Source organism: Bombus affinis, chromosome 1 (genome assembly GCF_024516045.1).
Source record: "Bombus affinis isolate iyBomAffi1 chromosome 1, iyBomAffi1.2, whole genome shotgun sequence".
NCBI lineage: Eukaryota > Metazoa > Arthropoda > Insecta > Hymenoptera > Apidae > Bombus > Bombus affinis.
The window spans coordinates 4,588,805-4,615,575 of NC_066344.1; the positions used below are offsets into that span (position 1 = coordinate 4,588,805).

Here is a 26,771-nt window from a genome sequence, read left to right on the forward strand (position 1 = left end):
CGGTTCGTTCCGTCGAGTCGACCGCGAGCACAGTAGATCGTCGACCGACAACCCCTTCGCGTACGATCATGTCTCGCCACGGCTGATTAAGAGCTCCCTTCTTTTTTCTTCGTCATTTTTTTTTACCTGTCTGTCTCGGCTGGTACCTCATTATAAACAGTGTCAAGAAGCTCGAGCATATCGCCAGAAAGTTTCGCACCTACCGATACATATCGACGTTTCGCGGCTTGCAGTGTGTGACACGTCAGGCTACTAAGCCGCGTTTATTGTCTTGCTATCCCTCCGTATATATCTTTCTTCAATCCTCTGTCTCTTTCTTATCCTCTGCCTCTCTCTCTCTCTTTTTCTGTTCGTGACCACTGGGAAAAAAGAATATGGATGAGGCGAACGGAAAAATGCGGAGCAAGCACGAGGACGTGGATACTACGTCCCTCAGCGCTGACATCCTGAACCCCTTCGTACACCGTCTCGAGCTCGACACAACCTACGACAAGCTCAAGGTCAGTAGTTCTTCGAATCTTCCTGCACGCGAAAATGCTCCACGGAATCGATGTTCACGCGTTGGACCCGAATGTTTCAGGGGGTTGTCAAGGGCGGGGCGGGGAATTTTGCGATCGTTCCAACAACGTTTACGTCTGTCACTTTTCGGCTACTACTCTATACTTTCTATGTTACACATGCCGGTCTGTGTTTAGATGAACTTGGTAGACGGCTACCATCTGGCTCGTAAAAATAGAACGAATTTTTTCTGAAGCGACGTGACTTTACGTCACTGATACATCATCAAATGTTCGATCTCAAGTGTTTTTCTTATTCGGGAGCCATCGCGTCGCGAACAGTTACGTAAAGTTCGAATCGTTGTTGCGACGTAATGATCGGTTTCCGATTGGGGGCGAAATTCGACGATTGAATCACCTGGTTACGCATGGACCGCGTAACGTTACTCGTTGCGTTAACAAAAATGTATTCTCATGATATTTTAACAACATTAATGAGCCATTATCGAATGTAGGTATTGAACATCCGATGAATATATAATTTTTGGCAGAAATGCTCGTATTTCGTATTAATCGTAAGTTCTCACGAACTCCTTTTATACATATATAGTATTATCTGTTGTGTTATAAGCCTTATCTGAATTAAAGTCGATCTTTTAAAGATCTTGTTTTTAGCTCGAAAATATATATAGATAAAATGTATAGATGATTGACTGAATATAAACAATAACATACATGATTTGCTTTAGAAGAAGTAAATGTCGTAAAAGATAAGATTCGAAGATATTATTTCCTTTTATGATAGCGAAGATTAACCGCGAAAACTGTTTAAAGTTTTTCGCGTTTACGTGCACACGGTTTTGACACCTTGACATTATCGAGTTATCGACATTTTCTAGCTGTTCCTGTCATTTGAAGTGATACAACTTCGCTATGGATGTGATCGAATTTTTCAGCCTTAAATACACTACGATTCATCTAAATCAGCTTACGAGCTATTGAACTTCCCTCGCCACAAATATTTTAGCTAAGCAAAAGCAGATTAAAACGTAAATTCCTCGTAAAATCAATATCAAATTGCGTGAAATACCTGTGAATAATATTTATATTATTTTATATGGACGTATTGTACGATTCGTCAAACGTTAATGACGAATCAATGATTTCATCGATTGTTTATACGATCGCTCGATATACATTCACTACTACAATGAAACGTTTCTTCATTGACACACATTGATAAATATTACAAATACCAATCTTTTTCAACTGTTATGCATTTTAATATCGTAATCAGTAATAATAAAATTCATTGAGCGATTTCACTTTCCCGGAAGGAAATTAATTCTTCGGCAGATTTTTATTGAGAAGAATCGAACAACGAATTAGAATAAAATTTTATGTAAAGATTATTGATCCTCCTATTTCTTCCGTTACCGTTTCGTAACTTGATCTACTTCCTTAATACAATTTGGTAATAGAAGGACTGATTGGAAAAGTAATACAAATACATTTTTTCAACTATGTAAGTGCATAAAATGAGATAAAATTTGTAGTTACGTAGGAAAGAAACGATACAAATGTTTCTCATGACGATAGTAACGCTTATTTCATCAACGTTTAAATATTTTTAAACATACAAAACTTTTTCTATGAAAATATAGCTTGAAGATTTTATTACTGACGTACCATTTGTTCCATTGACTTATATGTATAATGATTGAAGATCATAACTAAATTCAATTAAATTAATTAAAACCTATTTAAAAAAACCGAAGAGCAATTTAATCCTAAGTAATCCATTATCATTGAAATGCTTACAATTCCTTCCAAGTGTTACATTCTGTTTTAAGAGTAAAAATCTTTTTTGAATACCACATGTAAATCGTAGATATTCTTCTACGAATTAATTACGTTTATAGGAACATAATTAAAAATATCGAACACAAATAGAGAATTATTTCATCTAATAAATATTATAAGTAAACCGCGGATTTTTATGATTTCATGGGAAATTTAAGAATGCAAAAATGAATATGACGCGCATAATATACAAGAATGTGTCTATAAAATATCTATCATGGAATACCTATTATAATCAATATTCAGCCAATAAAACAGATACTGTTTAACTTTGGTTTCTTTAATTCTGGTCATAAATATAATTGTTACGAATACTATGGATATTATATAAATATATTTTTGCGTACTATCTGTACTCTTGAATTTCTATGTATAAAAATATGTAAGTGTATAAAAACCAGCTATTTAATCGAAAGATTTTATGGTTTCCGGCCACAAATTCTTCAAAATTCGTCTGACGTGGTAATTAGCACGCATGTGCACTATCTTACAGCGACTCGTGCAGGCGCATAACTTAAACGCACCATGAGATGCACTTTTTTTGAATAGAAGAGGCTCAGAAAGCGTGCTGCATCGCATTTGATGCGGGCATCACTGCCTCTACATTGTGGACCGTATATATCACGCAATCGTCAGAGATGAAACAAGTTAAAAGATTGCGTTCTCTTTATTCCACGACTCTTTTAGTTTCGTTTCTTATTCGCTTTTTAAATCTGTCGAGCATCGGGATTTCACTACGTGTTTAAAAACCGTTTTGTACCACGTACAAAGTCTGCGTTTGAAATTTTTTCTTTTTACTGCCTTTTCCTTTTATGTGAAATAGATGACCGGATGATAATAAAATTAATTGTTTTATAAAGTAGCTCTATCGTAGGTCTATCGCAGTAGTGAAAAATATTTTGTAAAAGAACGGAGAAACAGATGAAGATACGGATAAGTTGAATTTGGATTCTAATTGACAGATGATCTTCTTACTCGACGACTATAGCATAAGCAAAGCGCACTGATTAGACAAGTAAGTTTGTTTATAAATAGAATCCTATCATATGATGAAATGACGAACATTCATTTCTTAAAGATATTATTAGTGGAGCTACACTTTGTCTATAGCCATAACGTTAATATTAGACACATAAGTTAATATTGTGTTAACATTAAATATGACGCTATATCATAGACACACGTTAATCTGTTCATACCAATTAAAATAATAAGTAATACTATGTTTCTATATATCTTTTCAAGATCTAACGTTATGTATTTTCATATTTCATGACAAACAACAGAGTTGACGTCACGTAAATCATTTAAAAAATGTCTCTTATCTTGTTATAAAGGATAAAACATTTTTTTTTTATTTATCATTATAATCCTTATCTTTTGGCTTAGGCTAGCTTTCATTTAATATTGATCATAAAATCTATATAATATTTATCTATGAAATAATTTTCATTAATAATTCTTAATAATATTGACGTCTTTTAACGTTATTCCTTTGCTAGGACAACAAAAAACTACATTAATAATAAGCACTAATACAAAAATATCATTAATATATGCCATTTAAATCTACGATAGAGAAGAAATAACATTAGTATAAAAAAGAGGGAACATCGTAAAAGGGAAATTGAAGTATATGTAGGTCAACCAAAATTATGATTAACGATATATTCCTTTATATCTTTCCGATATAGTATAAAATGTATACATTTCCACTTTCTATAAACTATTGTGCCAAATTATGAGTTTTCTTTAAATTCGGTGTGAAATACAATTTTCTATAATTTATGGGTAAACCATTACCAAAGAAAGATTTATCAAATTAGTCGCGTATTATCTATATATTATCTTATATGCTTAGGAATATAAGAAAAGCATGATGCAGATACATACTGTAACAATTTTAACGGCATCATTCGGTCTTATCCACTAGGGTAGGTACCGTTAAATTTGATGCGTACATTAAGCGAAATTGCATCGCGCAGATGGTTCGATGAATAACCATATATATCGTGAAAGAAGCATTTCATTGCCCTGTCATAATCTAATAAGAAAAGAGGTATGATGAACATATGGTTAAAAAGAAAAATTCTGTGGTAGCTAGATATAAAAAGGAAGATCCGATAATAAGTACATATATCATAGGCGATAAATAGTATATACCGGATACATTGTTGTTTTACGTATATAATATTGTAGGTTTAAGTTGTTTGATTTTTTATTTTTGTTAATTTATATTCACAAACATAAAAGATATTTTAGAATTTTGCAAAAAATAAAGCTTCCACTTGCCATTAATCTTCTCTAAAAGTTGTTCCTTTCTTTAAGTAATAAATTAGGATATAATATTTTTAACGTAATATCATCGTTCTTGACACCATTTTAATTCTCGCACAAATGAATTCTCGCTGTGTACACGAATCCAACTTTCTCCATTTGAACTGGACATACCGGAACCAGCGTAACTAAAAATAACGTAGTATTACAAAGGAATTATAATAAAAATTATTTTTGTTCAATAGTGCGAATTTCAATAAGTTGTGGCCCCGTACAAGAGGCTTTTCGTTGACCTTTGTGCGTTTATTGCAGAGATATTATGCAATAGGAACTCCATAGTATAAAAAGATATTGCAATAGAATATTGCAAAGATTCTATAATTGACACAACGTTGATCATTTCATATTACAAGAAAAAGGCATCTGTATTCATAACAAGAAAAAAGTGTATTTCTCAAAAATTGTACACATCGTATAGATAAGATGTATTTGTTTCACATTTATTTGTATTTCTAAATGTCAAAGACGAGTTAAAGATGTTATTTTCTTTAAAATAATTTGATATTACAACGCGTGCAAAAGTTTTATAATAAAATTAATAATTTATGTGAAGTGATAATAAAGACTGATTTCGATTAATTATTTAATGTAAGAAATAACAAATGTGAAGGTTGAAATTCAGTTAAGATAAACGATAAAGTTTACTTTTTAATGATAATATTTAAATAATATATAATACGATACAATAATGTTTTAATTCCGATCAGTTAGAAGTTGCTGTATTATTTTTAGTTACAAAATAGGAAAGATATTTTTAATATTAACTAACATTTTACCACATCGTGTATATATCATAAATATAAAGAAGACACAGCTATTTAGAGCCTTTAAAATGATATCCTGTTATAGTAAACAAAAAATATTCAGGTAACGCATATGTAATTGATATTGAATTCCGAAGCCTGTAAATATCCTTTCAGTCGGGAAGAAAATCTCTTTAACTACGGCAAGAAAATCTGACGATGGTATATTCTATCGGATTCGGCTGTAACTTTTTTCCATATAAATTGGCACAATATGTACATATCGAGATGCAACGAATTATTAAATTTCGTATAATTAAAACAAGTATCTAATAAATTAATTCACCTTCGATAACAACTTAAATTATATAAACTATATGTTGATTTTAATTTTTAACTTTTATTTGTAAATTTTTAGATTATTAAAAATTTACAAGTGAAAATATATATGTATTAATAGTCTGAAACAGAATCATTTCAATGTATACTTTGTGAATTTTTTCACCTAGTTAAGTACAGAATAAACTAGATTTCCACACTAAACGAGGCTAAAAATTGTTAAAAATAAATACTAAATAAGAAGCACGAAGATAATTCATACAGAAAAAGACGAATAAAAATATTACCAGTGACTTTTCAATGCAATTTCATCATTGCGTTTCACGTTTTACTTTCACGTCGTTTAATCTTTCTTAAGGTAAAAGATATGAAAAGACCAATAAAATGAAAGGATATTCTGTTTTATCATCGATAAATATCGATGTTTGGCAAATTTTGATCGGTTGCACAAAAACGCGTCAAATACTGACGTGAAGAAAATAAGCGATGTAAAACGGCTGGAAAAACAATTCTCGTCAATTTTTGCTGGTAGAAGAGCAAGTCTTTCGCCTGCGCAAAATGTGGGTCACAAGTACGTAGAGAACTTACTCCGTGGAACGTATTCTTTACAAAGAGCAAAAAAGAGAGACAGAAAAGCAGTCCTAGAATTTTCTCCGCTTTTTTTTATAAAATTTATACCGGGGAAAAATCATGCTTGACGGTAATAATCGAACCGTCGAAATATGCATGTAATCTTCACATTTCCGGTTATTTAGAAAAGAAAAAACGAAAAATGTAGTATTAATAACTATAAATGAGTATTGAAATATTTCTGTGTAAATATAGTCATAGCATTTAATTATCTAAGAGTTTAATACGTCACGCCGAGAAATATCGTCATTGCTAATGGAATACAGGAAGTTTAATAAAAATGCATTAGGTAATCCTAATATTATTTTAATCACAATTAAATGACTCTCGTGAGGTATATTTAAAAATTCATCATATTTTTAAGCACCTGACACGTGACATTCAAATATATGCATATCTATATGTACACCGTATATATACTTAGAACTATGTATATAGTTTCTTCTGATTCAATAACGCCGATTGTGAAAATAACATAATTGAAAGGTACGAGGGAAATCATTATAGAATCGGTAAAAACTATCTATGGCATATATACATATTTCTATCAAATGTTTTGAAAATATCTTATCGGTTGCGCAAAAGTATTAGTCGCTCTCATAAAGTTCTCGTGTTTTATATGTTTCACGTATGTACATACAGATTCGGTACATACATCATGAAAAGCTCCTTGTCGATATACATGTACACGTTTGAAAATTCTCACATTTAAATCACGTGTTTTCCTCATCTTCATCGTCCTGAAGAGCCTTGACACAATTTCTGACCGTCAACCTAAATAGCTATGAGTTCATTAATTCACAACGTAATGTTATACACGGTAGATTAAATTCGTGCTTCGTTCACGTGTTTTCCATCTCATTACAGCATATACAACACGTATCATTGACGATGTTCAATGAACAACCTCCTAGATTTCGTACAAATACCTTGTACGACATTGAGAAGTTCATTGAAAGTTTCCGAACGAAGTCTTACGTAGATGCCGCTCATTCTTTTCGAATACTAATTGTTAATTTAGCAAAGACCTCATTCGATCAATTACGTCTTTGACTGTACTTAATATTTGACCATGAATACACTTATAGAATCATGGTCCTCGTTCGTTTTCAGGCAAAGTATTTTTGTTTGAAAATTATAAGAACATTGTAAGAAATGTACCCTAAAAATTTGGTCTCGTTATATTTATGGAAAACGCAGGTCAAAATGAAAAGATTTTAGCAAACTTCTACTATAATAAAATCATAGTAAATTAAATTCTAGTAAAATAAAATATATGTATGAACATTATTTATTAAACTCGCGTCTTATCTTTACAAACATCGTCTGCATACTAAGTCGTTTAAGCCCACGCAGTTCTTTTTTAGGTTTTTGTCGGTTGAAAAATCCAAAAAGATTTTTTAATATTCTCCCGAGTATCCAGAATATCATCCAATAGTTTTTATTACTACATTTTACCTTAATCTTTTTAATCAACGCAAAATTCAAACAAGAATTTCGAAAAAATGAAAAATTATAAAAAAATTTATGATTAATTACCGAATAGTATTTGGATCTGTACCTTTGGATTTGTACACTACCAGGTATGACCTGTTATAAAAAAACGATGGCATGACAGCCTCGGCTTAAAAAAGTATAGTTATTTTAATAATCGAAAATGGTCAAAATTTTTGACCATGCGTCGTCGGAAACCTTATCGTAAGTCGAAAAAATACCGATCTAATAATTAATTAACCATTTTTAAGGTACATAAACATTTAAAAACCAACTAAAAATCGCGAAAAAGCAAAACTTTCAAACTTTTGAAAACATTAATGCAGTCTCTATCCATGATCAATATGACAATACTAGCCTAAACTTTATTTTAGAAATAGGACGAGGTCTCGGTTCTTTGCAACCTTCGAGTAACTACAAAAACAAAAACAGTTTATCTGAAAGACGAGCAAGTATGCAAACGATAGGTAATTTAATTACTTTAAATATTTTTCATCCATTTAGATATATTTATAAAATTCTTTTATCATCGCATTATTGATCTATCGAAGATTTCAATGTCTTTCAACGCCTATAATAGTAGTACGTAATTAAAGAGATAAAAATCAGTATTCTTATTTCCTTATTTTCTCTCAAGATCTAGGTTAAGATTTTCCATCATTTAGAGACACGTATCTCGTGAAAATTTTTAGAGAAGAAACTATACGATCAAAGGTGCACATAGTGGTGAATTTCACTATCAGCGTCTTCTATGGAACTTAGTAACATGTCTAATAATTGGTTGTAAGGTAGCCACAAGCAAATAAATATTTTCTAACGATAGAACGACAAGATTTAATACACAGTTTGTATTTATAATTGCACAGTCTGCGATATCACTAAAAGTTTATTATTTACTTTCCCTCGTAAACGTAACTTTACGGAAATTGTTTTCGTGAACAGAAGACAAAAAGCAAAATGCAAAAACGATAATTTCGAGTCGGCTGAAAGCGAATAGACTAATGATCTTTGCCTCGTAAACATTCACCGATCTTTCTCTTTGAAAAGTTTTTAAGCGAGAAAGGGGACGAGAAATCGAACATAACCGACGAAACTGTCAGATCAATTTTCACCGTCACATTTTCAGTCTTTCGATTGATCTACTAGTCTGTATAATATTCGAGAGTAATATGCAACGCGAACAAAGAAGAGCAGAATATAAAAAGTGTAGTTATAGGCTACTTGCAAGTGACCTAAATACAATCATTTTGGAAACGCTGATCTCGTAGAATAGTTATTCGACGAAATGCACGATTTAAAGATTTCGAAATTTTCATAGATAATTTTAATATACACGCGTAATTTATTTCTTAGACATTAAGTTTGTAAGAAGTTAAGAAACGTACATGTTCTTATATTAATAGTTCACGATAAATGATCTTGTTGAAATGTATTAAAATTCGTGTTACTTAAAGTTACACATTACTATTACACATTATTATTCCGTCATGCAAAAAGAATACTGTAAAAAAATTTTTTTTTTGGATTCATAATTTCATTAAATTTATTTCGCTAAATACGAGATCGTAGAGAGTATAAACAATATCAGTTTCTCAAGGTAGTTACGATCAAGGTAATTCTTAGTAATAATAAGACGAATGTACATTTTTCCATAATCTGACGTATATAGAAGAGAAACATTTCTGGTGGGAGGACAAGAGATTAAATGTGCAGATTTCTGAGGAGGATAGAGTGTTAAAGAAGTTACTTGGATATAACCTTGGTGTTCAAAGTCACAGATGATGTATACATTATGTATGAATAGATGAGAAATTAAACAAGAAGCCGAGTGCATTGAACGCCAATTCATCATTGTATGCCTACATATAGTAATCTCATGATTTCATACTTCAAAATCCAATGGCTTCTAAATTCAGTGTGCGTCCTACTTAGAATATATTTTCATAGAGGCTATTGTATACCTATCTTGTTAAAAATGTACATGAAGCAATTTTCTAAGGTCAAAAATGGTCTGGAACATGCTTTAAAACAACAAATTGCTAAAACACTAATTTAAACATGCAATCAATAACTTTATTATCCCACTTTTATTAATAACTTCAACTTTATATCGAGTACTTTTTTTATACGATAGAAATAAAAGTTTAATTAAAAATTGTAATTTCCTCCTCCCCCTTCCCCTCTCCTCTTCAAGATATCGAATCGCAAAAAATATGGACAAGATAAAGGCACTGCCCATTTAATCAACTACGTTGTATTCAAACATTTATCGCATCTAGTATTACCAGTCACATAGTAACAATTTGGCCAATTAAAGTCTGCACTTAATTACCGCCGACGTCATAAAGAAAAAGTGAAACTTGAAATACAATTTAAATTACTCAGGCCTTTTGTATTCGTTAAAAATCAACTTACAAAGAGAAATATCTGCTAAAAGAATTGCAAAAAAAATAATTTATACATAATATTTCTTGTTGTTTTGAAATAGAACGTGAAAAGGAATTCCATTTGTTAGGAATCTCCAAGTGTCGAAAGGATTACTCGGTCGTAACCTCGATCTTGAAAGTTTCTTGTGTGCGTGTTATGTAAATACATGTGCGTTTGTCTGTAACACATGGACGAAATGAAGTTAACAGGTGAGATGGAGCCTAACGGAACGACTGAACGGTACTCTTTCTCCTTTTTTACTCTTCGCTCTCCCTTCCGTCTTTCTACGCCTTTACGTTCCTCTCTTTATCGGTCGAACCAGACAGCATCCTAAACCATTTACAGTCCTGTAGCCTTGGCCCACTGAAGGAAGAAGTAGTTCTCATCGAGAAAGAATAGTTCACTCGGTTAATTCAAAATTGATTTGTTCGTTGAATATCGATTAATTGACCATCTATTTTGCACATGAACCTTCTTTGGAGCAAATTTCACGTATAAAAATATTAAAACGAAATTGTAGATACAGGGCGTCGTACGAAAAAGTTATCGAAATTCTTAGATTATTAAATTGTCGAACAACCTTGCAAAAAGCGTAAACTCGATTAACTTAAAAAAAGAAAAGACGTTTATCGAACATTTACTTGTCGATAATGTAAGTTTACAAATCGAAAGTAAAATTATCTATTTATAACAAAAAGCATCTTCTCTTGGAAAGAAATTTGGAAATGTTAAGAAATGCAAGAAGTTTTGAAAATACTACAACGAAATAAATGAGACCCAATAATAATCTGACGTAATGATGATTGATGTGAAATAAATTTTATATCAGTAATCAGTACAAAAGGTCGTCGTCCTTTTCATCGCTCCTTGCCATCGAAGGTAGGCGATCAAAGTTTATCGATTATCACGCAAAACGAGCTCTATGGAATATTTGTGGCGTTAGTCATTGTTCGCTGTTGAATGCACAAAATGTGCTGATCTAGGTTTTGTTGGCCTTATCAGCGAAATACTTGTCCATCCTCCAATTTAAGTCACCGTCAACAACAACTGAAAATGGCACGAAGCACCTTCAGGTAATCGCCGAATAAAGAACCCCGAGCCCTTCCTTTTTGACCTGTTTTAACATTTTCTTCCTCGAGATACGATTTGGCAAATGACCTACATCCAGCGTATTGCCGCTTTCTGGGCTCACTCGCTTCGACGTCGAATTTTGCTCGAAAAATTTTGAAACATTTTATGCTACCCGAGTTTGTAGCAAATTGAAACTATCGACCAGCTTTGACGTTTTGAAATACACGTAAACTAGAGTAGTATATTACACAGCAGTTCGTAATTATTAGGATATTTACAAAAATTTAAGTAAATTGGAACGTACCATTAGGAAATTGTTAAAATATTTGAGAATTATTATTTCCCTTGGAAATCTTATTAATTTATTACAATAAAATTATTGTTTTCTTGTTCATATCTGTCGTGTCTTTCGATCGCCATTTTCATTAATTTTGTACACTCGTATTATTATTGTATTTGATGTAATTCAATTCTATATATGCTACGAACAATCTCATAATACAGATTCAGATTTTCAATGGACATTCTCTTCCTAATTCATATGAAATTTTTTCAGCAAGATTTACGTTATCAGCTTCGACACGTAATTATTATAACTTTCTATGTTGTTACACCTTTGAGAGATAGCGTTTAGTATATATTGGATCGCAATCATGCATGTATTTTAATGCATTAAAATCATACCTTATGCAGTTTATCTAGAAAATCGCAAAATAATGCAATTCAAATTTTTAGACAAATCATATCCAAAGCTCAACTGAAATACGAATATCTGAAGCTTATTTGAAAATTATATAATCATTAATTTATTATAAAAATAGAGTGACACACTGTACAATATATTTAGAAAAACATAAAATAAAGCAACATGAATATCAAAACAGAAAATTATTCAAATCCTAACCGAACTCTACATTTTACCAAACTGAAAAGAGTTTATCTTTACAGTTACTATGTCTTGCAGTCTTAAAGTCTCGTATGTTTTATTCGATTTAAGAGAACACAGGGTAATATAACGCGAATATCAAAACGAATCGTATTTAAATCTCAACAACAACTAAAACTTTAATTTTCTCAAATTGAGAACAATTTATTGTTAATTTATCAACGATACACCTGTCGTAAAATTAACCAGCAACGTACAAACAGGTGCTAGACTACAAAGAGCCAAACGGTACAACGACAAACAGGTAGTGAGCATAAAATCGACGCTTTGACGTACAATCTTTCTCTGAGGGTTGTAGAACTTGATGGTTTTTTCTTCTATCGACCGCTGTAATACGTTGAAAGTGGTTGTTGAAGCGGAAATGCTTCGTGTTTCAGACGGCATTCCTGACGGTAGCACTACTACCATTCAGACTGGCCGCAATTACGGCTCTGGTGATCATGGCCTGGCTCCTGGCTTGTTTAGGTCTTCTTGGATTGTCCGAAGAAGATCTTCGTCGCGCACCTCTGACAGGGTGGAGACGGTAAGATACATCAACTTACCGTTACGTTTTTCTTCCTTGCATATATGCATATATATCATCTACGCATCATCTCATTTTCTGATGTTCAGTTTGTAGTCACAGCTATCCGCGAGCATCGAGCATTTTATTTAACTTTTACTTCATTTTCACTTAATGACCATATTCGTTTATTCTATTCTTATGCATGTAAAATGATGAGTTTCCGCTTGCTTCCATTACTTTGTGTGCTTGTATATGTTAATTTATTTGATAACGTTAAATATATTCACGCTTTTAGTCTTCAGAGCTTGTACCAATTATATGTCTATGATAACATTGCATTTGAAAATCACTGAAGAAAATTGAATAATTTTTATTTTTTATTATTTTTTAATTTACTATGTTAATCGAGTTCATGTTATCAACACTTTGAAGATATTGACTATCACAATGTTAATTATGCTAATCGTAATAACAATTACTGTTATATAGTTTCCATCTTCGTTCATAAAATTTTGTGGATTTATCGTGGGTTTTTAGGAGGTTTATGCTTTTGAGCCAGAGTTTCTTTCTTCAAATATGTTGCATGAAAATACTACCTTCCAACCACCGAAAGATACTAAAATTATGCAATCAATAAAAATGGACTTACTATGTTTCTCCACGCGTTCTTCGTTCGTTGTCAGTCTTAACTTTCATTTACTTCATACTCGTACAGCAAATTATATTTAGGTCGAAACATTAGTATCATGCTGTTATACAAGAAATACGCATATTCACTATTTATTTATATGTAGCACGAGCTTTCAGAATTATCCGGTCAGACGTTATTTTTAGATAAATTTTAATTTGATGGGACGTAACGATACAGAGTCACAAAGACAAAATTAGAATTTATGACAAACGGATGCAGTTTATAAGAAAAAATAATACGTAAGTTAGTTTAGATCACTATAGATATGAGCGACGTGCAATCGAGATGACGTGGAAAATACCAAACGTTTAATAAATCCGCAAGTTCCTCTATAAATTACACAAAGTTTCTAAATCTCAAACTAAGATCATTTTCAATTCTTTTCTTTTATTCTTTATCTAACACTTTTTTATTTCGATTTTTTTTCCTAGTATTATAATTTATATTTTCCTGAACCAAATAGAAAGAAATACTGAGGCAATAAATGTCTGTTAAAATTTTCATGATTAAAGAGAGAGATAAGCATATGGTTCCTAGCGAAGGCGTATTATCGTCCAGACGAAATGATGAGGATAAATTGCGGAAATCCCTTGAAGAATTTTATTTCATGGTCATACACTTGAAATGATTGAAGATGTCCAGTGGGGAGAGAGCGTGAATGACCGCAGCGAAGAAACGAGCGAGGATACGATAAAAAGAATAAGTAACGGGAGAAAGTATGCGTCGGATAAGTAGTTCACGTCCGTTTCGGTATGAGCTTCGAATCGAAGTAATTCACAATACGCTTGCCTGAGATGTTTTCGTTGATCGTGTGTCATCATTTCGATTGTTCGATTGTTGCGACATTTAATCGTGGCAAATGTCGTTGCACTTCGCTTTGCTCACAATTCGAACGATACTTCAAACGAGTTTCGTTTATATATATACAATAGATTTTTGAAAATAATTCGAGAAGTTTCACTTAGATAAATGGTAGTGCTATATTATTAAATTGCGCTTAGAAATTTGTATTATTGATTATACTATCATTTTTATAGTAAAAATGAAAGCATTAGTTATTTTTTTTTTGATAAAATTTAAAGAATGTAGAATACGATTCAACGGAAATACCCACGATTATTTATAGTAATTATAGGTATCGTTATTTTTTATTAAAAATTTAAATAATTAAATTTTCGTAATATGGTAATGATATTTGGAATCTAGTTCAATGAAAAGGAAGCGATATTTACGTTTATATTGATAATATTTTAGTTTTTTATATTATAATTCTATCATTTCTAATTAATGACGAGGGAAAAGCTATAACATGAAAATTTGTTTCATATTACTATGGTAATCATTTAGAAGCATTTATTTGAGTGTGCGTAGTTGTTTGGATTTCCATAGCAGAAAGTGTGTCAAACTGGATTGAAACTTTCATTAACACTTTCACACGTGGGCATTGTTTAGAATAATAAATTCTTTTGTAAGAATACATGAAAAAGAGAAATAATATTGACAAAAGTTAGTTTACACGCAAATGTAATTGCTTTTTGCATAAAACAATGATTATCCTAGCTGTTATTCTGCTTCGCACACCTTCTACAGTATGTATTAGATACATACCTGGCATTTATTATTAACTGGAAATGCAAACCTCCATGCACGCTGTAGAAGTAGAATATTGATTTTATGTTTTATACATTTTTAGGTGTAGCATACCATGCGGGTTATTAATCCTCTGAAATATATATTTGTAAATATCAATCCTCCAGAAGTAATTAATCACCCTGACATTGCTTTTCTAATTAAACAATAAACATTTAAAGTAATGTGAGTAGCTCGTATTAAAAATATGTTCAAATGAAAAAAAACCTATTTTCTTCCGAACTTATAATTTGTATTAGCAATTGCTTTTTACGAACGATTAAAATCTAAATTCTCAGAGTCTTTTAAATATATTTAAAGTCTGTGATAAGAAGAGAAATTCAGTTATAAAGTAGATTGATAAAATAATTTCATCAGATATTTGAAATAAAGATCGAGTAAACATTTTTCTGTAAGCTTGACTCGTAGTCAGTAAAGCCAAAGTACACGCGATGATTTTCTTTATTCATGTAATAATCAATATAAACGATTCCTTAGATCTAACATACATCGCCAGTACCTAGTTCCTGATAAAGAATTTAGTAACAAAGCATAGACTTCAGATTCAATGTAATCTTTAAGAAAGTAGTTCAATTGTCCTCTACATATTGTAGGAGAAATCTCAACAGGTCATAAAACGTATATAAACTAAATATTCTAAAACTTTTTAATTTTCGTTCAATTTCGTTCAAAAAAAAAAGAAACGTTCAATTTTTGTAAACATTTTTATTTCACAAATGCACTTGTTATCTTTTGTAGATGCCAACGAATGTGTATTTTGTTTATCATAGTAAGTCTTTCTTTTAATGAGAATTATTATATCCTTATTTTCTTATCGCAAAACTTTTCAAAACAATTTGGAGAAAGGCCATGCATGTCTTGTAACATCAATATATCGAGTAGTTAAAATGCTTTGCATGTTACAATAAGTACGAAAAAATATTACGTGTACAAAATGAATTCATTTTGCCATTTACTGGAAAATCATCCCCCAATCAACCGAATAACGGTTTTAATCGAAACAATATGCATAACCTCATTTCTATATCAGTTTAACTATAAATAATTTCATAGAAAATTTATTTTAATCAGTACAGTAGAATCTCGGTTACCAAAAGGAAAATAATAAATTTGTACATGCAATTTCTTCGCCAGACCTACAAAAATCTTTAATCCGCAATTATTCTACATTACTAAATTTCATTTGATAGAAAAGAAAAAAAAAGGTATAAATAGAGGACATTGTCGAATAATGTATGTTGTAAACGAAATTCTACTGAATTTTACAATCTGATTCTGAATATCGTAAATTGGGAAATATAGATTGCACGATGTAGCAACTAGTAAAATTATATATACCAAATAATATTATTTAAATATATTTACTACAAAAAAAAAAAAAATAAAAAATGAAAAAAACAGAGATATGAGAATTATAATCTGCTGGATGATACGAGCATTGTTCATCTGCGGGGGATTTCATCACCTGAAGGTCAAAGGTCGTAAAGCGGAAACAAAGGATGCCCCCGTGTTAGCCCTAGCTCCGCATTCAAGCTTCTTCGATGCACTTCCGGTTGTTTACCTCGGCGGACCGAGCATCGTCGCCAAGGCAGAGATCGGACGCATTCCTTTTTTCGGAAGTAGGTCTTCTACTTTTTGCTCTGTCAAGCCACCAGAGTCGTTGTTCCATCTCGTGGTATTTCTTTAGTATTATTAAAATTTACATTTCGCATCTAAAACAATGAAATAAGCTAAAGAACTATTGTTTTATAATTTTATAGTTCATTTACGAATTTGTTGCATTTTTTGCTTTTTTTTTTTTACTTGACAACTAAATGTTAAGAACCGTGATAGGTATTAGAGGTTGATAATAACGAGAATCCTTCAATACGATAATCTACCAAGTACATAATGATATTAATGAATCGACATAAGTTACAGGTTATAGATTTCTGTCTTTTTTGGAAATTTATAATTTTGCATTGAATCAACTGATTGGCAATTTGTAAAATTTAAATGTGCAACTTCGTTTGTTTGATATTCGAGCCTGTTGCTGTTATGTTAATGACTTATAACTTGTGACTTGTAAAATTTCATTAATAATAGCCTGGACATAAGAGGTCATAGCTTTCTATTCCCTTTCTTGAAAGACGCACAACAATGTTACTGTGCGAAACAGATTGTAGAATTTTTAAAATACAATTTTAAATAAAGAAAGAAAGTACGCCATTTGCTTGGCTCATTTTAAGAAACATGAAATGGTGGAACACGACTTCTATACGTCTTATAGTACATATGCAAATCTACAGATTCTCTACCTTATTCTTATAAGTTGAATACTTGAATACGAACATATCCTTTCATTTTACATCGATACTTGGCAAAGAAATATGTTGAACTAGAAGCTCGTAAATTGAAAAGTTTCATTATTATTCAAGAGTCCTTGTAGTTTGTATACGACGACTAAAGAATTTACCTCAAAGTTAAAAAAAATAAAAGGTTCTAAAATTTCGTTTGATTAAGTTTTCAATTATATCATTAAAACGATTCTACTTGCCTGCATGTATTTAAAATTATACAGGATCATACTGCTCTTCAAATTTTTGGAAATGCGTAATGTTAATCATATTAGACATATCAATTGCGAAACTATATATTTGTATACACATGCACAATTGTGAAAACAGAAAAGAAGCAGAGTTATCTAAATTAGGTTAACAGAGAAATGTACATATATATGTGGTGAATGGGAACATCTACATGGTCACTAACAAGCTATGGAATAATGGGCATACCTATGCTATTAACTGATACTATTTAACGTTCTAGAACACAGTTGAAACACATTATTTTCCATTGCGAGGTTCAAAGTGTTACACTTTTAATGCTTGACGCTACCAACCGCTTCGTATATTTATTCATTCCTTTATTCTCTAATTATTCTATTTTTCAACTTTTCCTTTCTTTCTGTCTATACTTTAACACTGGAATTAATCAAATTGGCAAATTAAAACGACAAATTTCAGATTCTTTATTTTGACAATTATTAAGAACATGCAAATATTTTTGACCAAAGTCTTAATCCTCGTTCAATAACTTATAAACGTTATATTATTATTTTTATAGTAACATAGTAACTAGTACTTATCGTTTGAAACATTATTTTGCACACCAATTACAAATCAGTAATTCTAGTGTTAGAGTAATCTCAAAACTGGATGTACCTAATCGTTGCGTATAAGACAACATAAAAGTTCATTCTTCCCCTTTTGACCCTTTCGGGAATTCTTTTGGAATCTTCGAAAAAATTATTTTCTTTTTATTAACCCTCCAATGTACGAGTGAAAAGTAAATTCCAAAGAAGTTGAATGGAGACAAATGAGAAAAAAAATGGCACGACCTGATCGGCCACGACCCAACACGTGCACTGGATGGTTAATGATTAGGGCAATACTGAACAATAATAAGAAATATACCATGCATTAACTACAAACTACAAAGATAACTACGTTTATTGTTTCATTAATCAACAACTTATCAATGTACGATGTTACGTATTTTCGCAACATAGAGCCTGAAAGGGTTAATTGCTTGGAAATAAAGGAAAAAGTTTTCCGAAGTATATTTTCCGAGGTGTAATAATATAACAAATGAAAATTGTCGGTACTCGTAGAGTAACGAACTCACGGCTGCGTAAACTTTCTCGTTGCAGTGTCACGTGGCTCTCGAAGCCGTAAAGTTTCACTGTTGTGCAAATAAACCTGATCGTGGAATTTTCTGCTATAATAAGTCACTACAGCTCTACCTATTTGAGATAAAAAGCGCTTGATATATTTTCAGCTCTGTCTACGTCGATGCAATGCGCTATAAGAACCGTGCGCCATCGAAAAATGCGATATGATTGCGAAGTTTATATTACCCAAAAAAGAAAACTTTTGTTTATGCTAAAATTATCGCCATCTAACTTTCAATTTACGTTTATCATCAGTTCTTGTCGTGGCTAACTTTACGCTGGTACAATATTCAAGACGTTAATTGGCGCTAATTATATATTTGCACCGACGAAACTGCAAATCACTTCCGTAGAATATGCAACTGAGAGTTCGAGCGAACGAGCACGCGACAATTTTTGATATACATATATACATATACGCAATGAATTTCTGCATGCTTTCGAGCCCATTAATATAACGAGACGATGATTTTCGACGTCGCTAATGCTGCTCGAGATTTCCACAGTAAAGTTACCTTGTCTTAGAAAGTCGATTCGAAGAAAAGTGCAGAGTAACGTGGCCCACCAGAAACTTCGAGCAACGTTACATGTAAAAATCCAGGCCGCGAAATTCTAAAAAATTGCATTATCTTTTTCGATTTTTTGGCTATCGACTCTTTGTTATTTGGCTATTAAACTGCGAAAATTTGTACGATATTAAATTTTGTACGATACGATCTATCAACAACTCCAGAATGCTTCTGTAATAAAATCGTTTGAAACCGGGGTTTCATACCAAAAAGGATTATCTTAAATATTCATAAATTTATTTATACAGTATCCTTCTTTTCTCTTACGTTTCTATTGGTGAAAACGGGAAAAAAGAAACAGTGTTCGCCTTATCGATATCGCTCTAGCGCCAATGAAGTTCAGACAGTCAAATCAAGACCAATGAGTCTCATCCTAAATTCTAAATTTTTTGTCAACAACGAGATTCCTTTGTATAAAGATACGTTGAAAAAACGAACGAAAAGAGAAAGATACGAAATTATCACTTTCCGAGAGAGCTCTTCGATAATCTCTTAAACAATCCACTCCGTTCAAACGTTCGATTGATAAGCGATCAGTGATAAATATTCAGCTTGTAGTAAAATTTGTAAAGATAAGAAATAAACGTTGAGCTCGTTAAGAGCGTCCAACGTCCGAACGATGTTTTCTCGAGTCTGAAATCTCGAGACGAAATAAATAGAACGCAAGAAATCGCGTTAATGTAATTGGGATTCGTTAACCATGCTCGATTGAAACCTGCAGCAAAATAGTGCCCTGGCTGTGTTTTATGGGCCGGCTGACATACCAAGCAGGAGGAATGAGAATCATTGTGCGTGGAAGACAGGCGACGAGGGCGGAAGCGCCGATTTTAGTGGTTGCACCCCACTCGACCTTCATGGACGGAGGGATCGTCTACATAACCGGGTTCCCTTCGATCATCGTAAGACGAGAATCAGGATTGAACCCATTTATCGGAAGTATGTGCAAATTATTGAAACGATTTCACGCTCGCTTTCTACGATTAACCCTCTCCGTTAGCGGTAGACTAACCGTGGTTGCCGCGACACTTCCGTATGGCGGTTGTTCGATAGATCGGTGGTTCTAACGAAAACAGTTGGACTAACCGTTTGTAGGATGAAACATAAAACTTATAACGCACAAACTATTAGAGGTTTTTCTGCGTAAATTGGATTTGATATAGATGATGATAGATTACGTTAGAACGTTGAAAAGAAAAGTTAGACATTTGGATGCTTCGTGATACTTAATTCATTGAGAAAAGTAGAAATATTTAATTGACATTGAAAGATAGATGAAATTAATTCTTTTACGAGAGGGAATTTTAATTCTTTATGTGTAAGTAATTTACGTTTGTTGAAAATGGGCTAAAAATTAATTAAAAAAATGACAAGGAAATATTATGTATTAATTTTAAAAACTTAAGAAAGAAAGAGGTATCGTATCATGATGAAAGATTGTCGTTAATATAACGGAGATATAAGATTACAGTAATAATACGTTTACCTGCAATTCGAAGACAACATTCGTAGGAGTGAAATTTCTATTCGTTTAAAGTTTTCTTTCACCTCGTGGTGTACACATTTCCCATTCATTGTTCTAACTTAACTACGTTAACTAGCGTTGTTGTGGTGCAAATTTAGCTCATTAAGTATTTCTACAAGACTGTATAAAATTATATTTTACACCGAAGCTATTAATATTAGATGCAACATCGATTAAAACACTCTTTATTCCTTTTTCTCAAAGTTTTCTTCTTTTTCTCAATACACCGCATAGTTCTGTTATTTTACAGTTTTTCGATTGTTTTCATCATGAAAATTGATTTATGTATTACTGTGAACTGTATCGACAGTCTCGTTTACTTATAAATACAATCGATACGAATATTTATGTTTTGAGTTTTCGGTTCCTGTATTTCGCCTCATTATCTTGTAAAAGAATATGACACACACTTGAAAACCTCTATTAGTTTAACTGGAAAATCATGAAGTCTTCGAACTTTAATTAAAAGGATGCCCAACCATTTCGATAAGAAATATTTTACCGATACCTGTAGTAATAAAAAGACATAGTGGTATAATGATTTGATAACATAAACGTTAAAACTTTTCAACTATTTTATCGATAACTTTAATGAAAGTTTTAACGCCTGTTGTATGCAAATATTACTGGTAATTTAATGGTTACTTGTACAAATAACGCTTCAAGTGTATCTTTTATCAATTGGAAGGAATTTCCAAAATAGATAAATTTAATAATAACTTCTTTATGGATTGTCCCATTCGCCACGATATTACCTAGAAATGAAATTTTTTTTTTTTTAATAAAAAGATGAAAATTCAGGTTCAAAACATATAGCACAGAAAATATGATAAAAAGTAAAAAGTATTATAAAAGACGCAGTTTTTATTAACTCTTCTTTGTAGATAAATAAAATTTATAGAAAGTAGGTTTCTCTACAGCATATGTATCGCATAACAATTATTGATTTAGGAGCATATGTTTCCGTTTGTTACATTATGCACTTTTTTATGATGTACTCGCAGAGCTTATCAACTATACACAACCGGTCTATGTTTGGAGAGAAGATCCGAATTCACGGCAAAATACTATCAAGGAAATTATCGAAAGAGCTACTTCAAAAGAGGATTGGCCACAGGTAGCCCTCATAAAAATAGTACCTTTATTAAAAATAAGCTTATGAACTCGCTGCAGTCGCTTATTTTCGAAAAATTACTCTTGATATTATGATCCGTATAAATTTTTCAACTACAGCAGCGTAACTTATAATTTTTAAATTAAACATATATTTTTTTTATAATTTATATATAATTTTTTTTAAATTACATAGCGCTCTAAATCGAATTGCAAGGTAGTCGTTCATCTGCAACAAAAATGCAAATTAGCATCGGTATTAGCGTTATTATTTGTTAATTAGAAACATCTTAAGAGATACCTCGCTCGAAAATGTGTACAACCTTTTGAATCTTGCACAATAAAGTCTTATCTTCGATCCCTTATTAAAAAATATTTAAATCAAATTAACAATTTTCTTCTACAGGTGATGATATTCCCGGAAGGTACTTGTACAAATCGATCGTGCCTTATTACCTTCAAATCAGGTGCATTTTATCCTGGTGTTCCTGTTCAGCCAGTCTGCATCAGATATCCTAACAAATTGGACACCGTAACATGGACATGGGAAGGTCCTGGGGCGTAAGCGTCTTATTCTAAATGTCTTTTTGTAATTAAAATTACTAAATTGAATATTTTAGAAATTGAACAGGAAGATCTGCTGACATTCTGTTTATCAAAATGTTAAATTACAAAAATTTTAATTTCAGATTAAAGCTACTGTGGCTTACATTAACACAGCTAAATAGCAGTTGTGAAATAGAGTTCCTTCCTGTTTACAAACCAAGCGAAGCGGAGAAAACAGATCCCAAGCTTTATGCAAATAACGTGCGACGTCTTATGGCGGAGTGAGTACATTTCATTACTCAAAACAAGCGTTTCTCAATTCTAAAAAGTCATTTAACTTGTCCGTGTTTGACTTAAGTCGAATGTTCATAAGTTACTAACATGTTCAACGATAAAAATCTGATAAGAAAATTAATCTAAAATCTATAAACAATCTAATGAATTCAAACTTAATAGAAAAAGAAATGAACATGAAATTTGTATTTTTTAAAATACATTGTTAAAAATGGAATTTTATTTATTTTTTAGGGCATTGCAGATTCCCGTGTCAGATTATACGTATGACGATTGCCGAATTATTAGCAAAGCTCATCAGCTAAACATACCACGAGCATCCATCATAGTGGAAGCCCATAAACTTCGTAACAAACTCGGGTATGTCGTTAAAACCAAATACATGTGTGTAGAAAAATACAAATATGTATTATATAATTAATCTTGCAATATACGCTATTTTATTTCCACAGTTTGGTATCGGCCAAAACGGAAGAGGAGTTAGTTCAGAAGAAAACAGAGAGATTTAACGAAGAAGTTAATTTGCACGAATTTGCGCAAATCCTCAGAATAGATGAAAAAGAGCCTGTTACTCAGCAACTATTTCGGATACACGATAGGGTCTGTATCATTTGTCATATCCTCCCTTAATTAAATTTTGTATACATTTATAAATGTTTCTTATTGTGTATCATACATAGGTACATAGTTCATTGTGTAATTCTAATATAATCAATATTTCACTTTCTGTTATACACAACGTATCACTTACTCATCCTATAACTATTCCAGCATGGAAATGGTAAAATAGATTTAGAAGAATATTTATTCACGGTGTTAGCTACAACAACCGCAAACTCGGAGCTAGACAAAATCGAAACAGCGTTCGAAGTAAGTAGCAATGAAAACTAATCTTCTAAATTATTTATCTGCTACATATACGTATTATTTACGTCATAATCAACAGGTATGTGGTACCAAGTCATTATCTTGTATCAATAAAATGGAATTAAGAAAGGCTTTAAAACTCTCATTAAGTACGCCAACGGAAGAATCTGATAAAATTTTTCAGAATGCAAAGATCGATTTTGCTGATACAACAGTAAATTTTGGTATGTTTTACTTATACCAAGCTGCTATATTAAGATAGAAAGTTATCTTGACTTTATAACAGTAATTACTTTGTTCTCTATTATGTTTGAATAGAATTCGTACTAGCAGCGTTATCAGCAAGAGCAGAATACTGTCATATATTCGCTGGTAACCCCGAGACGAGGAAAAAAACTATTTGAGAGTATTTCATCAACTCGTTCCATGCTCATCGAAGATACAGAACACACCGTGTCTGTGGCAGGCCGCTTCTCAATCAGGCATGCTCCAGCCCTGTATAAATTTGTTCAATTCTTGCTGATATTACTACCCTCTCAACGAATAGATAGCCATTTTTATTTAGTATTATTATCGTTGACGAAGCAAGAAGTGTCGTCTTCGTGAGAATTAAACAAGCGACGTACGGAACGAGAAGATTATACACCGATCACTAAAAAGTCGCGTTAAACGAGTCTGGCGTTTGTATAGCATGAATTTTCTTCCTTTTTTCTTTTTCTTTTCCTTAAATCCTAGAAGAAGAACTTATCACGTACGAACGAAGTCAATTTTCGAAAGGAACGTTAAAATCCAGAGTAAAAAAGAAAGTAAGGAAGGGAAATGATATGTATTTATTATTTAACTCGCATTGTAATGATTTTTTATTTTACTACGACTTAATTTATGAAAATTTAAACTTTTATATCGTACTATTTTTTCAATACAAGAGTTCATATTGCAAAAAAACACGTAGTTATAGAAACATGAAAAAGAGGGAGACAACGGTTGACTTTTTTTTAATTTATTGCGCAGTTCATACGCATACGATAGTTGTGATATAGTTTTTTTGTTTCGTTCGAATAACAAGGCATAATAAAAGAGAACTACTATGTATTTTCATTCACAGATATACACTTATCGTTGTTACTCACGTAGAGCTTACTGAAAAGCTTTCTTCCCTTTTAAAATGTCACGTTGAAATTCAAAGTCATGTACATAAATAGTATTACACTGAAGGTTTCTTAGACGTAAGCAAGTTCCCCAAATCTAACCCGTGTAAAAATTACGAATCACGGCGGGAAAATTGTCCATGCAAAGTAAAATTAGATTTAGAACTATTATCTAGATTGCTCAGGGTATCGATTAATTAATTCGGAGGCTATTGAATGTTTCGCGCGTTATATCGTAATAAAACATACTGTGGCCAACACTTGGCGAGTCATCGGTTCATACAAACATAACCAGAGTTTCTAATATGTCTAAGAAAACCGAATATGTTTAGGACAATGCATTTAGAATAAATATACTATAAAATTTATTCTTTGCACGGTAATAATATATGCTACAGTATTTAATATTTAATAAACGTAAATACATATGCATGTATACGGATGTATATATGTACATATATGTATGTAAAATAACGATAATACATTGATCGAGAGATACGAAGTAAATTATTGATCATTGTATATACACATATATATACATATATACGTATACATGGATTATATACATGTAATGTGTATCAACATATATGTATATACGGGAAATGTAATTGTATATATATATAGATACAATAAAATATTCTTACAAGATATGATCTATTTTAAATAAATTTGATTAATTTTTTTCTTTCTTTCGTTTACAGTGAAGAAGATAATATTATCCGATTTATATTTATGTAATCGATTTAAGTACAAATATACATACATATATCCTAATTGTAATAGATCTATAATATCACACAAAATGCTTAAACGTGATAAGAATAAAGACTATTTTGCTTCGTAATATCAAACAGTAATACAAAATGAAATTATCTCTTCCGACATTCAACGCTTAATAATCACAACCGATTTCTTGCATAGTTAATTTACCTATAATTATTTTTCTATATAATTTAAAATATAGCAAATACTCTTAAAACTTTACTTTTAAATTCGTAGTCGTGTTATGGCAGAATATATTTGAAAATTTTTTTAGTAGAAGCACGATAACGTTATACGGTTCATAAATTATCGGCGTTAGTAAGTAGTGAGATTCATTTTAATAAATATTTCACAAAATATAAAATAACAAACTATAACAACATTCTACTTATTACAATGCCTTGAAAAAAATAACGATATAAAACATTGCAACTATTTTAGTATTTAACGTTATACTTTGTTGTGCAGTTAAAAAACAAAATTAATATACTATTGACTTTTCTTCTATCTCCAAACAGTTAGATTTCGTAATTCACGTGATTTAAAATTACATTTTAAAAGGCACACACATCATTACAGCAATATTCAATAATATTTGTCTTCAAACTTATATGTATTCCGATTATAATGAGTAATACTTACATAATATTATATCCTGATTGGTGTAAATGTTGTGCATCGCTTGTACCGTTAATCGTATAATACATATACATGCGGTAAGTACAACAGAGATTATGAATAAATAAAATTTGAAAACAATGAAAAGGGAATATAGAATTTTGAAATGATAAAAAGTAATATTTGTGTATAAATATGAATACGAAAAAGATCTTACTTCTTTCGAAAGATACTTGACATACTTGGTGAACTAGTCTTTTGTTGAAATATTTTGCTCACTCTTTGTCTCATGTCTTCTACACCTTGTCCTACATTTACTGTAGCCATTGATAATGAGAGGCCAGAACTCATTGATAAGGATCTGAGAAAACGGCAATAAACAATCCATTGCAAAATTATTTCCAAAATAAACAGGTTTTGTATTTAC

At 31.5% G+C, this 26,771-nt stretch overlaps 2 protein-coding genes across 3 annotated transcripts in view; one reads left to right on the forward strand and one right to left on the reverse strand.

Annotated features, from left to right (window-relative positions):
• On the forward strand, nt 1–25,612 carry LOC126916410 (lysophosphatidylcholine acyltransferase). Of its 2 annotated transcripts, none has more exons than XM_050722226.1 (11): nt 1–500; nt 12,725–12,870; nt 20,196–20,410; nt 22,001–22,113; nt 22,516–22,670; nt 22,799–22,936; nt 23,184–23,309; nt 23,402–23,549; nt 23,721–23,819; nt 23,896–24,040; nt 24,135–25,612. In XM_050722226.1, the coding sequence occupies exons 1-11, from the start codon at nt 375–377 to the stop codon at nt 24,218–24,220; spliced, it is 1,497 nt and encodes a 498-aa protein (XP_050578183.1). In that variant the 5' UTR covers nt 1–374; the 3' UTR covers nt 24,221–25,612. The 2 variants fall into 2 exon arrangements, with proteins under 2 accessions (XP_050578183.1, XP_050578175.1); XM_050722218.1 differs by lacking the exon at nt 20,196–20,410 and adding an exon at nt 16,595–16,812 and having other exon boundaries at nt 5–500.
• Nucleotides 21,995–26,771, reverse strand: part of LOC126916365 (RAB11-binding protein RELCH homolog) — a 9,987-nt gene continuing 5,210 nt past the window's right edge. The window contains exon 16 of the mRNA XM_050722085.1: nt 21,995–26,705. Coding sequence (XP_050578042.1) covers nt 26,558–26,705 — 148 coding nt within the window. The 3' untranslated portion in view covers nt 21,995–26,557. The remainder of the gene's footprint in view (nt 26,706–26,771) is intronic.